The sequence below is a fragment of the Drosophila takahashii genome, chromosome 2R (genome assembly GCF_030179915.1).
Source record: "Drosophila takahashii strain IR98-3 E-12201 chromosome 2R, DtakHiC1v2, whole genome shotgun sequence".
Taxonomy (NCBI): Eukaryota; Metazoa; Arthropoda; class Insecta; order Diptera; family Drosophilidae; genus Drosophila; species Drosophila takahashii.
This window is the reverse complement of record NC_091679.1, coordinates 9,481,369-9,494,973: the sequence shown is the minus strand read 5'-3', so window position 1 is coordinate 9,494,973 and position 13,605 is coordinate 9,481,369. Positions and strand designations below refer to the sequence as shown.

The following is a 13,605-nucleotide window of genomic DNA, read 5'->3' as shown; positions in this document are numbered from 1 at the left end:
TTTGAAAATTATATTTGCTGGTGAGATGCGTTTCTGCCAGGAGCATAACTTCGATGTGGTTTTCGTTCAGAAACTGACTTATTTCAGGTTTATGCCGTGAAACACCTTTGGCGTTCCACAAGGTTATTCGAAGACTAGGCATAGTTTATTTGGACTGCTGAGCTGCGAGTATTTTTAACAAAATGTTTTGGGTTTGCACAAGGGTTTGCATGGTGGTTTTCATGAAGGACATAAATTCCATCATATTTTGTTGCAAAGTGATCATCATAGTTTCCATGTCACTTTGGGGATGTCCCATGGCCTGCGGGATGTTATCCATTTTCGGTTCTATGTGAGCTGTGCCTGATTTTAGAGCACTGGCGTAAAAAATGCCGTTGGTGGTAATTGAAGGGCCAAATGAAGACTTGGCTGCTTTTGCGAAGAAAACTTCCGGTGTCGTTTGTGATCTCATGTAATTGTTCTGTGTGTTCTGGTAGCGTGCCGTTGTCGTTCGTTGCATCCGACTTTTCATCTCCTTGTAGACTGGATAGCCTCTGTAGTTTGCTGTGTGGTTTCCTTGGCAGTTTACACACTTTTTAGTGAGAGAGTCTTCCTTGTTGGCAGGGCGGGGCTCGGAGTCGTGGATGTTTCCACAAGCTACTCATACTGACCTGAGGGTGCAGTAACCCCTGGTGTGTCCGTATTCCTGGCAGTTCGTGCATTGCACTGTCCCGTTCCGTTTGTGCGGCTCCTCTACTGTGATCCTACGATGCAGCAGGTACTGCAACTTGTAGATCGGGTGCACTGTGATTTTTTTCAAAGTTCTGCTGTCTGGCTCCAGCTCGACCTTGAATAGTGGTTGCGGCTTCTTGATTTTGTTCATAATGTTTATAACATTTTTTACACAGAAACCGTTTTCTTTTAAAGCCTCTGTAATTTCGTAGGGGGTCACATCGGGTTCTATTCCCTTAAGCACAACTTGCAAGCCTTTGCAGATTTTTAGCTGGTACGTGTAGTAATTCTTTTTGGCATCGTTTAAGTACTTTGACACTGCTCGGAAATCGTCTTCAGTTCTGGTTTGCAGTTTAGTTTCACTTATATTCCCTTTCATAAGCGGAATAACATGAAAGCTATCTTTTCCGACTAGCTCAACTATTTTGTTGACTAGGGCATTCGAGGTCTTCTCCCGAATAAAGATAGGTGGCGGCTTCAGTTTCCTTGGGGCTAATTTTTCAGACTCTGTTTCGTGCTCCGCCAGAATGGAAAATCTATTTCCATTTAGTGGCCCGAGATTTTCAGGGCCTTTGCTGGTACGGTTTACTTTGGGCTTATTGCCGTCAGCATTTTTTGAGGGCGTTAGCTTGCGCTTGGAAATATTTATGTAGCGATCCATGCCTGTCTGCATGGCCTAACCCGCTTGCGGATTTGTCATTTCTTCAACCGTAGCTTTGTTTTTGCCGTTTGACCCGATTTTTGCACTTAATAGTGTTGTTGCTTTACCCGCTGCAGAAGAAGAGAGTGGAGTCGTTATTGCAATGTTGGCGACAGAGGCCGTTGTAGTTGACGTAGTAGTTACTGTTGTTGTTGCACCAGGTGGCTGAAGCTCGATTGGAGTTTTGCATTGCTTACTCCATGGCGTTTGAGCGTTGAGAAGCAGGGCGGGAGAGCAAGAACTAGCTCTCTGGTTTTCGGCGGTCAGTAAACTTGCATTTTCTTGCACTTTCGGTTCTAGAGTATTATTCGTAAAAGAGAAATAAGCATTGTTGCGGGCCAAAGAAAGACGACGTTTGTCTTGCTCTCTCTGAATTTTTTCACGGGCTTCGTCTTGTTGTTTTTGGCGTTGAGTGCGCTGATCCACGTTCTTAATCATTTGCTTATTGTTAGTGCGTAAAGATTAATTAATTAATTAATTAAAACTTTAGTTTACAATATGCGATTAGCATCGCGAAACGCAAGACCACGCCGTTCTAAATTTTCGAACGTTTTCAACTGGGTGAAAGATTGTTTTTCTTTTGTTTTTCCGACAAGGTTTTATATAATATTTTATATCACTTATCTTTGTAACAGGCTAGGTGTATTAGTACATTATGTAACATGCTGTTTGTATTATTTAGTTGTATTTAGCTTTAGTTGTAATATTAATAATTATTGTTGTTATACCTAAGTATATATGAAAAGGGCAGATTTCAGTAATCTACTCTGGTAACACTATTTCGATATCGGGAGAGCGGACCTCTCTCTCGAGAGAGCCTAAAACGGGGGTTGAAAGAGAGTTGCCTGCGAGCAATCAGTCAGTTCGATTTGAGAGATCAACCGAGAGTGAACTTTAAAAATAAAGACTTGTAAAATCAAGAAAATACATCCTGATACAATCTCAGAAGTGGGATACCGAAAAAAAAAAACCAACAGATTAAAACAAAATTTAAAACTTGAATTAAAACGAAAATGGATTTAGAAATCAGTGACGTGTCTGTGACGCAATTAAAAAGGTGGTTGGAACTCCTAAATTTGCCGACAACTGGATCTAAGGCCGAACTTTTTTCGCGAGTCGCCAATGTGCCACCGGAAAACCGAGGCTCCGTCCCACAAATCAGTCAGGAGGACGGAGAAATAAGGGATACGGGATCCACATGTTCGGAAGACGAATGCCCCCAATTGCAAGATCAGAGGGAGCCAAATCGTGGTGGAAAAACTATGGAGGAGTTGCGCGTAGAAATCGAAAAGGCCCAGAAGTTTCTAGAATTTCTACACATGCAGATCGACAGCGTCACTTCGGGCAGCAGCGGCAGTGGCGCCGAAACCAACGTTTCGCCGAATTTCGTGCAGACAGACGCCGGCAAAAGCAACGGTTCTCAGAAGTTCGAGAACATGCAAGAACGAGAGAGGCAGACAAGTGGCGACAAGAATCGAGGAACTGGCGAGACAAACAACCGTTCGACGAACGGCAAGAAGAGCGGAGCTGAAAACGGAGAAGAGCGAGATGGCGAGAGACGCGCCAGTTCTGCGAATGCAGTACAAAGGGAGGATGGAGAATTTTCGTCAGATGGATTCAGGTTCGCTAAGGAGATTTTGATGGATTTTTCCGATTCCGATTTCCGAGTTCCGATTCGAATGTGGATATCCCAATGGGATGATATATACGTCTTGTACAACCTGTCGGACACTCAGCGCAGAGTTTTGCTGATCAGCAAACTTAAAGGCAGTGCTTTGCAGTGGATGCATGCTGATGCATCGCGATTCGTTAAACCGACAAGTGAGTTGTTACAGCAATTGCAGCTCGCTTTCGGTGGCAACGAGTCAAAGGCTGAAATGAGGCGCAACCCGATGAAAAATTCGCTGTGTACTTCGAGGAAAAATGCAGGCTGGCCCGAGATGTCAACATGGAGGATGACGAACTTCTGGATGGACTGATCGTTGGCATTCCGACGGTTAATTTACGCAATCAGGCCAAGCTGCAATGTTTTGACAACCCAGGAAGGATGCTTAGAGCTTTTGCGGATATTGTGCTGCCAGCGAGGGTTCCAGGAAATAACAAGGTGCAGGCGTTCAAGACTGATCCAACGAGCAAGGAAACGCGTTGCTACAACTGCAACGGAAAGGGGCACTGGGCAAGAGAGTGCACCAAACCGAAGCGGACACCAGGGACTTGTTATGCGTGCGGAGCGGCCGATCATTTCATCAGCGCATGTCCACAAAACAAGAAGCAAGATGTCAATAATTACGTAAGATTGTTTAAAATTTTTTGTTTTGAAAACCCTAACCAGCCAATCATTACAGAATGCTTAATAGATTCAGGAAGCCCAGTATCATTAATCAAAAAATCGCTTGTACCGAGAAACATTAAATTAGAACCTCAAGAAGAGACTTATTTTGGAATAAATAAAAGCTTATTGAAAAGCGTTGGAAAAATGTTATGTTTTGTAATAAAAAAAGAAATAAAGATTTTGTTTAATTTAATTGTTGTGGCTGATGAATCTATGGGCTGTAATATTGTGCTGGGCAGAGACTTTATGGCAGCCTGTGATTTAAAAATTAATTTAGAAACTTTGAAAATAATAACTGTCGAGAGTACTAAAACCCAAGATGATATGAAAATTACTTCAATTTATAAGGAGCCTTGTTGTAAGGGAAAAGAATTAGATTGTTTTCAAAATGAAAGTGAAACGTTAGGTGAAAAAATTTTAGGAAATGAGAAATTAGGCAGTGAAATTTAAGGAAATGAGAAATTAGGCAGTGAAATTTTAGGAAATGAGAAATTAGGCAGTGAAATTTTAGGAAATGAGAAATTAGGCAGTGAAATTTTAGGAAATGAGAAATTAGGCAGTGAAATTTTAGGAAATGAAGAATTAGGTAGTGGGAGTAAGATTCTAGGAAGCAAAGTGTTAGGAAGAGAAATATTAAGACATGAAATGTTAGATAATGAAAAGTTGTGCAGTGAAAATATGAAATGTGAAGTTTTTAGGAATAAAAATGACGGAAAGAAAAATTATGTTGATAATTTCGAACAACAAATGATGGAAATAAATATTTTAGAAGATGCGGAGAAGGAAAATGTGTATAATATTGGTGAACAAGTTAGCTATATGGATCAGAAGAAATTAATTGAGTTAGTGGAATCTAGTTATGTCCAGGTGAAAAGACCTGAAGTTCCGAAAATAAAATGTGAAATGAATATCGTGTTAGAAAATTCAAAACCATTTAGTTGTGTACCAAGGAGACTTTCGTACAGTGAAAAGGAGGCGTTACAAAAAATGTTAGATGAATACATTAAGGATGGTATTATTCAAATTAGTAAATCGGAGTATGCTTCTCCGATTGTACTCGTAAAAAAGAAATCGGGAGATCTTAGACTGTGTATAGATTTTAGGCGTTTGAATAAGATTATGGTCAAGGATAATTATCCGATACCCTTAATTGATGACCTTTTAGATAAATTAGTGGGGAAATCTGTGTTTACGAAATTAGATCTTAGGAATGGATACTTTCATGTGTTCGTTAACAAGGAGTCGGTAAAATACACATCGTTTACAACGCCTTTGGGGCAATTTGAGTTTTTGCGTATGCCGATGGGACTTAAAACTTCTCCGCAAGTGTTTCAAAGATTCGTCAATGACATATTCTCGGATATGATAAGACAAGACAGGGTTGTAGTATATATGGACGACATTTTAGTTGCAAGTAGGAATATAGAGGAACACTTAGAAATATTAGCAGAAGTATTTAAGAGGTTAGTTGAAAATAAGTTAGAGCTAAGAATGGACAAATGCAAATTTTTACAGGATAAGGTTAAATATTTAGGATTTTTGATTTCATATGATGGAATTAAAGCTGATGATAGGGGCTTAGAAGCCATACAAAATTTTCCAGTTCCAAACAAAGTACAAGCAGTTCAAAGTTTTTTGGGTCTCTGCTCTTATTTCCGAAGGTTTATTAAGGATTTTTCGATAATAGCAAAACCGTTGTACGATTTAGTGAAAAAGGATAGGGTATTTAGGTTTGAGGAAGAAGAGTTAAATTGTTTTGCGCTTTTGAAAGCGAAATTAATGGAAGCGCCAGTTTTAGCGATTTACGATCACAGAGATGACATTGAGCTACACTGCGATGCCAGTGCGCTAGGTTTTGGGGCTGTACTTCTTCAAAGAAAAACAGACAAGAAGTTGCATCCTATATTTTACTTTTCAAAAAGATCAACGACAACAGAAGCGAGATATCACAGCTTTGAGTTGGAGACGTTAGCCATTATTTATGCATTAAGAAGATTCAGGATATATTTGCAGGGCAAGCGGTTCCTAATTGTAACGGACTGCAACTCCCTTACATTAACGCTAAATAAAATTGACTTAAATCCGAGAATAGCAAGGTGGGCTCTAGAGCTTCAGGAGTTTGATTATGATTTAAAGCATAGGGCGGGAAGTCAAATGCAGCACGTAGATGCACTGAGTAGGTGCAATAATATAATGGTAATAGAGGCGAACACGTTTGAGACTAATTTAGTAATTTGCCAGTCGAAAGATGATAAAGTACAAGAAATTAGGAAAATTTTAGAAAATAGCGAGCATAAATGGTTTGAAATGAGGAATGGGGTGATATATAGGAAAAGTAATGACAACAGAATATTATTTTATGTACCAAAGCGAATGGAGGAACATGTGCTATACAAGTACCATGATGAATTAGGCCATATTGAAAGGGACAAAGTGATAGAGGCAATTGGAAAGAGTTACTGGTTTCCGAACATGAAAAATAAAGTTTCAGATCATATTCAAAATTGTTTGAAGTGCATAGCATATTCTCCGAAAGTAGGCAAAGGTGAGGGACAATTGCACAGTATACCGAAAGGCAATAAGCCTTTCGAAATCATTCACATAGATCATTATGGACCCGTGGATAATAGTAGGTCGAAGAAACACATATTAGCTGTTGTAGATGCGTTCACAAAATTTGTTAGGCTATACACGACCAAAACAACAAATACAAAAGAGGCAATAAATGCATTGATAGACTACTTTCGAGCGTATAGCAGACCCAAATGTATTATTTCAGATCGCGGAAGCTGCTTTACGTCAGCAGATTTTGCTACATTCATGGAGGACAATAACATTAAACATATTAAAATCGCGACGGGGTCGCCACAGGCCAATGGACAAGTTGAGCGAATTAATAGAAGCTTAGGACCTATGATAGCGAAGTTGGCAGAGCCAGAGAGGGGTTTACATTGGGATAGTGTTATTGAAAAGGTAGAGTATTCAATAAATAATACGATTCATAATAGTATCAAGCAGCGGCCTAGTGAAACATTATTTGGTATAACTCAGAGAGGAGAAGTTTGTGATGAGTTAAGGGAAAGATTAGAGGAGAATGAATGTGAAGTAGGGGTTAGGAAAACGTTAGAAGATATTAGGAAAGAAGCTGAGGAATCCCAAGAACAATCACAGATGAGAAATGAAGCATATTACAATGCAAAAAGAAAGAACGCAACTGAGTTTAGAGAAGGTGATTATGTCATGGTTAAAAACTTTGATAGTACGGCTGGTGTAGCAAGAAAACTTATTCCAAAGAATAAGGGTCCTTATGTGATTGACAAAGTCTTAAAGAATGACAGATATTTGCTTAAAGATATTGATGGGTTTCAGTTATCTCGGAATCCCTATCAAGGTGTGTGGAGTGTTAATAATATTCGGCACTGGATGAAAGAATAAGAATATAATAAAAAAAAAAAAAAATGAATTGTATATATGTATAGATGGTAAGCAATATAAAACAAAAACCAATGTAAATTATAAAATAACATGTCAGAGATAGTGGGATATCTCAAAGTCAGGACGGCCGAGTTGTAACAGGCTAGGTGTATTAGTACATTATGTAACATGCTGTTTGTATTATTTAGTTGTATTTAGCTTTAGTTGTAATATTAATAATTATTGTTGTTATACCTAAGTATATATGAAAAGGGCAGATTTCAGTAATCTACTCTGGTAACACTATTTCGATATCGGGAGAGCGGACCTCTCTCTCGAGAGAGCCTAAAACGGGGGTTGAAAGAGAGTTGCCTGCGAGCAATCAGTCAGTTCGATTTGAGAGATCAACCGAGAGTGAACTTTAAAAATAAAGACTTGTAAAATCAAGAAAATACATCCTGATACATCTTTTATTTAAAAATGTTCAAATGAACACACTAAAAAGGGGTTTTAATATTTATGTTAATAGGCATGTAATATATCATATAAAAGGTTTTTATCCAAAAAATAAAACAGCGCTTTCCGTTTTTTTGTATTCCGCGTGGTTTCACAGATATTTGGCTTTATAATAATAGTTTTTAATTTAAACTTACACAATAACAGTTATTCAACAATTTTTTGGAAACAATTTAAACTAAAACTTTATGCGTATTTTAGGTTGCAGGACCAAAAAAAATATTTCCATGTCTTCCTCTTTTATGTAGATCACTTTTTAGCCTGTGATTTTTTTCAACATCATAACTGTTATTTGCAGTCCCTATATATTTTTCCATTGGCACACCACTTCTGGACAGCCAAAGATAAAATTGTAAGCCTAGTACTCAGTTCGGCTAAGAGTTTTACTAGTCGAAAAATAGTAATCTTTTAGTGTGGCCGAAGTTTTCGGAGTTCATCCGCAATGCATTAAGCATGGTCTTACTCTTAATCAGCTGGGTTTGTTGACAAACAGCAAACATCAACTGGCGCCAATTTTAAAATATTACAAAATGTTGAGCTGACCTGGGTTGCAAGCCTTAAATTTGCTGTTGGCATGGCGATATATTGCCGCAACTCGTACAGGCAGTTTTCCATTGGTTTTTGAAGTTTTCCTTCCATTTATAACTTCTTATTGGCTCACTCCTTCTGCATAAGCACAGCCAAAAATCAAATTTTTTATTCGTTGGGCCGCGGCTAAAGGCGCTAAATCTGGTATTTTTTTGGTATATCCTTACCATTTCCTTATAGTTTTATTTTTAAATTTTTATTATAAAAGTTGACAAATAACCCTTATGCTTCAATTTTTATTATGAAAGTTGACAAATAACTCTTATTTGTTGATTTTTATAATAAAAATTAAAGCATAAGAGTTATTTGTCAACTTTTATAATAAAATAAAGATTGAATTGAAATAACTCTTGAACTGTGGGGTACATTGGTTTAAAATTTAAATATATATAATCTACGCTTTAATACCTTTCTGTTGATATGCCATATGTCCCCAAAATATGTTTGATAATGTAAGAAATATTATTCTTATAAAAAATATTTTGGGGACATATGGCATATCAACAGAAAGGTATTAAAGCGTAGATTATATATATTTAAATTGTTGGGGCGGCGGCTTGATCGTAGAAGTGCTGAAGTCCCAGGGAAAACGGCGGTGGAAATCCGCGTAGAAATATTATCGAAATCACGGATATAGAGACTTCAGGGTTTTGCGCGACGTGCGGCTGTTTATTTGGTCACTTGAAAATAGGAACTAATTACAATAATCTAAGCTTAGTGGCTCCAGAGTGGAGCGGAGACTTGGGGGAGAGGGAGAGCGAAGGGCAGTGCGAGCGAGCGAGATCTGGAGAAAACTGCCGCTCGACACTGCCTGCCGAAATTAAACGCCCTTTTGGCGTGAACATTCTCCCCCCCCCCCCCCCCCCCCCCCCCCTTGCGAGGACCACCGTAGCAAGACCCTCAGTAGAGTAGACTCAGAAACATGATTGAAGCGAAGATCGGTCCTTCTTATGTAGTAGAGTGTGGTGGCCCTTTCCACACTTGTGGCAGTGGTCATCACTGCGGCAGGAGTCCTCGGAATGATCGTGGGCCAAGCAATTGGAACAGTACCTGTGGATACGTACTTTCTGGAGCCGTTTCTCGGCACTAAGCCGCAGAAAGCGGTGGCATTTCCGTAGCGGATGGATCTTTTGGCAGACTCGGCATTGGTAGGATTTAATACCTTGGGAACGTCTGCCATCCAAGGCGGGATATGGAACCCAATAGTCGGAATTCTTTGTAGGAAGGACCCTTATAATCGCGTCCGGATCGGAAATTCTATTAGTCCCACACGCGTTGGAAACACGCGCTGAGAAGGACAAAATTCTGTATGGGATTAAGGCCGATACTGGCCCTGGAGGTTTGGATGGAATCGAAGTCATTGTAAAATTGTTGATTGGATGCAACAGCGTATGATGCCGACTTTCGCAAGTGAAACAAGTGTTAGGGCTTGTGAAATCCTGCAATTTATGGCTGCTTGCAAAGCAGTTGGAGCATAGCTGTTTATCTTGGATGTAGGCCGAACGATCATTTAACCGCATTTGGAGAAAGCGTGGACATATACGAATGAGGTGTTTTTCCTTTAAACACAGATCGCAGCCTTTGGGTGTTTGAAGTACTCTCGTGGAAAATGAATTTATTTTTGGAAGTTCTGCCAATGCATTTGTGGCTTTGGACTGGACTTGAAGTAAATTAGCAGGCCGGATGCTATCGACGGCCTCTAGAGTTCGATGGCGGTTAGTTAAGAAGGAATTAAGGTCGAGCCAAGTGGGAATTTCGGCTTTATTTTGGATGGATTGCTCCCATAATGAGAGCGTGAGCTTTGGAAGCTTTGTGGAGCACATGTAAACGAGGATAGGCTCCCAATTCTCAATGTTAATGCCGGAAATTTGTAAGGACGTTAAGCAACCTTGACTGGTGTGTTGAAGTTCCTTTAAGGCTGCTCCAGACTCTTGTGCTATGGACTTCACATTGTAAAAGGATTTAAGGTGGCTGTTAACCTGCAATCGCTTATTTTCGAAACGCTCAGTGAGATTTGTCCAAGCTGAGCGAAAGCCTTCATTGGTGAGTGGGGATCTGGAAACTATGGAATGAGCTTCGCCACTAGTTTTTGAATTTAAATGAAATAACTTTTCAACGGAAGTGAGACTAGGATTGTCTATATATATCGCCTTGAAAAGGTCCCAGAAAGTCGGCCAGCGAATATAATCGCTCGAGAAAACCTCTGTGTCGATAGGAGGGAGTCGACAGCCATATGATCTTGAACTTTGGGACGGAGTTACTGGAGCTTGAGATACTTGGGAGGAGCCCTGTTGGATTTCGATTTGCTCGAGAATCTGAGCGGCGAACTTTTCGTATACATCGTACGTTTCGTTGTATTTCGCTTTAAGAATGGATTTGGCGTCTGCGGCGCTCTCGCCTGCAGCCACAATGCATTCGGAGCATGTGTCGTATGCCTCCTTTACCTTTTGCCATAAGGAGCTGACGGGCTCCCTACGGATTTTGCAGGCGGATAAGGTTGGTGTGGATGCACCGGGAACATTTAATGTGGCTTCAAAATGGCTGAGAGTGTCAGCTGTAGCAATAAATTGATTAAGAGCGGATTTAGCTAAGGATGCCATTTCGAACAGAGAATTGAAATTTATAGACAATTTGGAATTTAGGAACCTAAAGAAAATCCGTAAGATATACGGTCACACTGGAGTGTATTTTGGAGCTTTAATGGAGCCGTAATTTTAATTTTAAGAAATAATTTCGACCGGTAATATTTAAGTTGGCGCAAAAACAAATATTAATTAAATTAATAGTAATATTTTAGTATATGGTCACACTGACACTCGTGGATGCATATATTAATTTTCTAACTTTATTAGTTAGTTCGAATTTTTGTTGAAATATATTTGAAAAAAAATATATATATATTTTAATTTTCTGGATATCCCTGAACCACGGTGCGCTGCTGAATATGTAGAAGTACGTTCGGTATGCTGGATAAAGTGAGGGCACTGATTGCGGGAATTGTGGAGACTTCTATTACGAATAGCGGAATAGCTTCGAAATGCAAAATATATTTGCGGGAACTTATTGAAACAATTAGCTCTAAAATGTATGTGGATGGAGTGGACTGTATTTTGATATTTATGTAAAAAATATTTGCACGCAGCAGGAACACAGTAAAAACACAAAAGCTGCCAATTTTGGCGGATCACTTTTATTTTGAAAATGTTCACTGTGGCTGGATTATATATTACAAACACTTCGTGTTTTTAGGCATATATATCTATTTGTAACTTTAATAAATTATCACTGCGGATTGGCAAACTTTTGGATAGCAACGAAATTATTTGGAGTGTACGGAAGTTGGGCACAAAGGAATTTCGATATATTGGAATATATATATTAAATGCCGTTGCGTCGAATTTAAATCTCTTTTGGATTTAGACAAGAAATCATACAACAAGTTGAACGAAATGGGGTTCGAACAACTGGCTGTATGACCGGCCAATAATAGGAATTGGAAAGCACTTATCTGGAGCGGGTCAAGCCACCGTAGCTGCTGCTAAACGCTGGTCGGAAATATCCGGCTCGAAGGACCAAATGTTGGCGGCGGCTTGATCGTAGAAGTGCTGAAGTCCCAGGGAAAACGGCGGTGGAAATCCGCGTAGAAATATTATCGAAAACACGGGTATAGAGACTTCGGCTGTTTATTTGGTCACTTGAAAATAGGAACTAATTACAATAATCTAAGCTTAGTGGCTCCAGAGTGGAGCGGAGACTTGGGAGAGAGTTGGAGAGGGAGAGCGAAGGGCAGTGCGAGCGAGCGAGATGTGGAGATCTGGAGAAAACTGCCGCTCGATACTGCCTGCCGAAATAAAACGCCCTTTTGGCGTGAACATAAATTTTAAACCAATGTACCCCACAGTTCAAGAGTTATTTCAATTCAATCTTTATTTTCAATTTTTATTATAAAAGTTGACAAATAACTCTTATTTGTTGATTTTTATAATAAAAATTGAAGCATAAGAGTTATTTGTCAACTTTTATAATAAAAATTGGAAAATAAGACTTATTTGTCAATTTTTTTAAAAAGGTAACTCTTATTTGCGATCCCTGCTCCTATGCTTAGCTAGCAGTTTTCGTCGTACTGAGTACTAGGCTTATGCCTAGTTTTCAGACTTTAAGCCTAGTACTCAGTTCGGCTAAGAGTTTCACTAGTCGAAAAATCTTATTATTTTAGTGTGACCGAAGTTTTCGGAGTTCATCCACATTGCATGTAACATGGTCTTACTCTCAATCAGCTGGGTTTGTTGACAAACAGCAAACATTAACTGGCGCCCATTTTAAAATATTACAAAGTATTGAGCCGACCTGGGTCGCAAGCTTTAAATTTGCTGTTGGCATGGCGATATATATTGCCGCAACTCCTACAGGCAGTTTTCCATTGGTTTTTGGGATTTTTCTTCCATTTAAAATTTGTTATTGGCACACCCCTTCTGCACAAACACAGCCAAAGCTCAAATTTTCTAATTTTTGGGCCGCGGCTAAAGACATTCATCGGAATTCATCTGCTAAATCTAGTATTTTTGTGGTATTTGCTTACTATTTCCATAGCTCAACTGAGTACTGCGCTGGAAAAAAGTCCCATCTAAAGCCTAGTACTGAGTTCGGCTAAGAGTTTCTCTAGTCGAAAAATCTTATTCTTTTAGTGTGACCGAAGTTTTCGGGGTTCATCCTTAATGTATGTAGCATGGTCTTACTCTCAATCAACTGGGTTTGTTGACAAACAGCAAACATTAACTGGCGCCAATTTTAAAATTTTACTAAATGTTGAGCCCACCTGGGTTGCAAACCTTAAATTTGCTGTTGGCATGGCGATATGTATTGCTTGATTTTGGGGTTTTCCTTTAATTTATGATTTGTTATTGGCACACCGCTTCTGCACAAACACAGGCAACGATTCAATTTTTTATTCTTTGGGCCGCGGCTAAAGGCGTTCATCGGAATTCATCCGCTAAATCTAGTATTTTAGTGGTATTTTCTTACTATTTCCCTAGCTCAACTGAGTACCGAGGTGGGAAAAAGTCCCCGGCTAAAGGCGTCAGCTACCTATTTGCCGCTCGCTTACTCCTATGCTTAGCTAGCAGTTTTCGTCGTACTAGGCTTTTACGAGCAATGCATGTAGCATGGGGACACGCCATTGTTTCGCTCGTTCATTAGAACAATTTTCTTCTCAGCCTCAATGATTTTAAAATACTGTTTCCAGACCTTGCTCTGGAGGGAATGGCTAACAGCAATGCAGCCAAAGGATGAGTTAGGTTTCCAATATAGAACTCGTTTTCGTTGCGTTTTTAATAATACACGTTGT

At 39.4% G+C, this 13,605-nt stretch overlaps 1 protein-coding gene across 1 annotated transcript; it reads left to right on the top strand.

The window, feature by feature from the left end:
• The first annotated feature begins 3,303 nt into the window (after positions 1 to 3,303).
• LOC138912677 (uncharacterized) lies at positions 3,304 to 3,888 on the top strand. The gene is made up of 2 exons (XM_070213898.1): positions 3,304 to 3,701; positions 3,757 to 3,888. The coding sequence occupies exons 1-2, from the start codon at positions 3,360 to 3,362 to the stop codon at positions 3,763 to 3,765; spliced, it is 351 nt and encodes a 116-aa protein (XP_070069999.1). The 5' UTR covers positions 3,304 to 3,359; the 3' UTR covers positions 3,766 to 3,888.
• The last annotated feature ends 9,717 nt before the right edge of the window (positions 3,889 to 13,605 follow it).